Below are 2,696 nucleotides of genomic sequence, written 5' to 3'. Positions count from 1 at the left end.
ACGAGCGCGTTTGAAGTGGTTCGGGGGCTCTTTGTTCGCCAGGCCGCTCTGGCTCCGGGCCTGGAGGTGGTTTACGGCTTTGATGCCTTTGAACCTATTCCCAGGTGACCCGGGCTCAATTAGGCCCGGGCCTGAGCTGGGCTGTCAGGCAAGCCGCGTGATCAAGGGCAGGCTGGGCCCTTTTATTGAAGTTGAATCCGAGTCCGGGAGCGCTCGGCCTGGCTGCTCCTCGGCCCGGCGGGCGGGCGGGCCGCGAGGTGGGGCCCGCGGGCCGCGACCACCGCGTTGGGGAACGCAGGACGGCGGTGCAGGCCCTTCGCGTCCATCTCCGAAGCCCTGGTTCTGGCCGCTCTAGGGGACGTTTTCCCCAACAGCCCGTCAAGGAAGGCAGAACTCCGAAGAGCAGGCCCTCACACGCATGCGACGACGTCACAGCGCCGTGCTCAGTGTCCTGGCGACCAGCGCCTTCACAATCGGATGACTAAAGGGTTCTCCAGAGTCACCGCGCCCAGCCCCACCCGGCCTGACCGTTCTCCTTCCTCCACTCTGGGAAGGCCTACGGCTTATCCAGCGCAGCAAAAGAGCTTTCCAGATCCCTTTCTTTAAAATTCGCAAATAAAAATTTAGGCAAGTAAAGAGAGAGCAGCCAGGGCCCCAGCCGTCCAGTCGGCGCTGGGACTCAGCTCTGCATGGGACTTTGCGCCTGAGAAGGAGAGGGCCTTCTTCCTGACTTGGCCTTCCACTGACTTCTCGGCTCAGCAGCGATAGATAGCAGCGACTTGCTGCTCTTTTACCAACCTTGCACGTTGCTCAGTTTGGGGAGTCAGAGGACCCAGATCCAGTGACATCCCTCTCTTCCCAAACCCGGAGGCCATTTACCAAGAAGAGGAACCTGCCCTACAGTCTGCTTAACCCCCTCTTTCTGTGTGTTTGTGTTGTTCTCTGTCTCTCGGTCTCTGTCTCTGTCTCTGTGTAACTCTATCTCTGTTTCTCTATCTCCTTTTCTGTCCTCATTCTTTCTCCCCCCCCCCCCCCGCCCCGTGTGTGTGTGTGTGTGTGTGTGTGTGTGTGTGTGTGTGTCCACTTGGGAGAGTTCATAGTTTAATTTGAAAGGAAGACAGTTCAGCTAAGAGGCCTGGTTAGGTCCTGAGCACCCAGGACTCACCCAGCCCGAGAACTAGTTGCCCAGGGGGTGACTTGGAAGGGGAAGCTCAGCTTACTTCTGCCTGGGGAAATGAGCAGGGAGGAATCCACTGCCGAAGCTTTGTGACTTTCACAACCAGCAGCTCAGTTCGACAGTCTAGATAAACTTTCTTCAGTGTCATATCTTTCCTAGTTGAAAATATTTAAATACATTCAAATAGTGGCGTCTTTGATGTTGGTGCCTGCTGAAGAAAACCTTTGTTGATAGAATTTGGAAAGCCTTTCTTACATTGTCAACTACTCAGAGTTATTACCTTGGTGGTGACCCACTTTTGTATCTAGGATAAAATTAGGCACACTGACAGCAGTATTTCCAATGTCAGAGGCAGGTTGTTCAGAGAGGCGACAGTCAGCATTTCTCACTTTTTGAGAGGCAGGGATTGGTTGAATTGAAAAAGCATGAAAAAGTAATCACTTTAGGAAATAATGCCCAGTTTATTGATATAGTTTGAGTTTTTTCATTAAAAATTAAGAGTGATAAGGCTAATAAAACCAATGCATTAATAACATAAGTAGGGAAATACATTTGTGTGTGACTATCCATTGCAGGACCACCCAGGCTGACTTGGACTTGTGTTAAATAGCATGCAATAAAGATTCATGGAAGTAAATATAGTTCTTAGTATATTTATTCATTAATGAGATGGAAAATCATTTCAATGATTCTTTTCATATATGTAAAAAAGTGTGCTTTGTTTCATGTGACTTTGTTCTAAAAAATGATCTGGTGTTCTGAAAGATTTTTCTACTGTGTGTTTTTCTTAGGGAAGCAAGTAGGAGAAGTGGTATGTTTTCACAGTGAATTTGATGGCTATTAGCTTGGCGTTAATCTTGCTGCAGTAGAATGTGACACTGCTGGAATTGTCACCTGGGGATAGTCTTCAATAATAGGACACAGTTATATACAGCCCCTGGACTTTATTGGGATAATAACATGTGTACTTGCTTAGATGTGAAAAAATTTTGACAAACCCTCAGGAGCTATGTAAAGTAACAAATGTATGCATTCAAATGCAATTGCTCATAATCTTTTGTCAAAATGCATACACAGGTACCATCCAACAGACCCTGCTATTTATGAAGTTTTTGATGGAACCAAGAGACAAAAATCAGATACTTTAAAAGGTCCAGTATACACTCTCTGATGATTTGGTGGGTTGTTCAATCTCCACTTGAATTTAGTGAGCTAAAGCTTGAGCAGACGACAGAGCAGCCCGTATCTGTGTGACAGAATCAGCAGATTAATGAATCAACATTTGTCTAGAGGATGATAATGACATCTCCCAGTCAAAGAGCACTTTACTATTTGCAAAGCAAATGTCATTATTAGTAGTAGCAGTCCTACACTAACAGAGCCCTCCATGGACACTTATCTATCAAAATAATCTTGATGCCTTCCTTTTGAATTATTCTATCTTAGATCGAGGTGACAGTGAATGTCACCCCTTATTTTCAGAAGCCACAAATTCCAGAAGTGGGCTCTTGAGAATTAT

At 46.8% G+C, this 2,696-nt stretch overlaps 1 protein-coding gene across 1 annotated transcript in view; it reads left to right on the top strand.

Moving 5' to 3' along the window:
• LOC103254919 overlaps positions 1 to 485 on the top strand; it is a 1,169-nt gene extending 684 nt beyond the window's left edge. The window contains 3 exon segments of the mRNA XM_008052898.1: positions 1 to 68; positions 70 to 213; positions 215 to 485. The exon segment at positions 1 to 68 is cut by the window's left edge and continues 19 nt beyond it. Of these exon segments, the coding sequence (XP_008051089.1) occupies positions 1 to 68; positions 70 to 213; positions 215 to 485 (483 nt within the window).
• Positions 486 to 2,696: the final 2,211 nt, after the last annotated feature.

The sequence above is a fragment of the Carlito syrichta genome, unplaced genomic scaffold, assembly GCF_000164805.1.
Source record: "Carlito syrichta isolate Samal-C Ts95f unplaced genomic scaffold, Tarsius_syrichta-2.0.1 Scaffold287649, whole genome shotgun sequence".
Classification (NCBI taxonomy): domain Eukaryota; kingdom Metazoa; phylum Chordata; class Mammalia; order Primates; family Tarsiidae; genus Carlito; species Carlito syrichta.
Note: the sequence above shows the minus strand (reverse complement) of the source record. Positions and strands in the feature narration are given on the sequence as shown.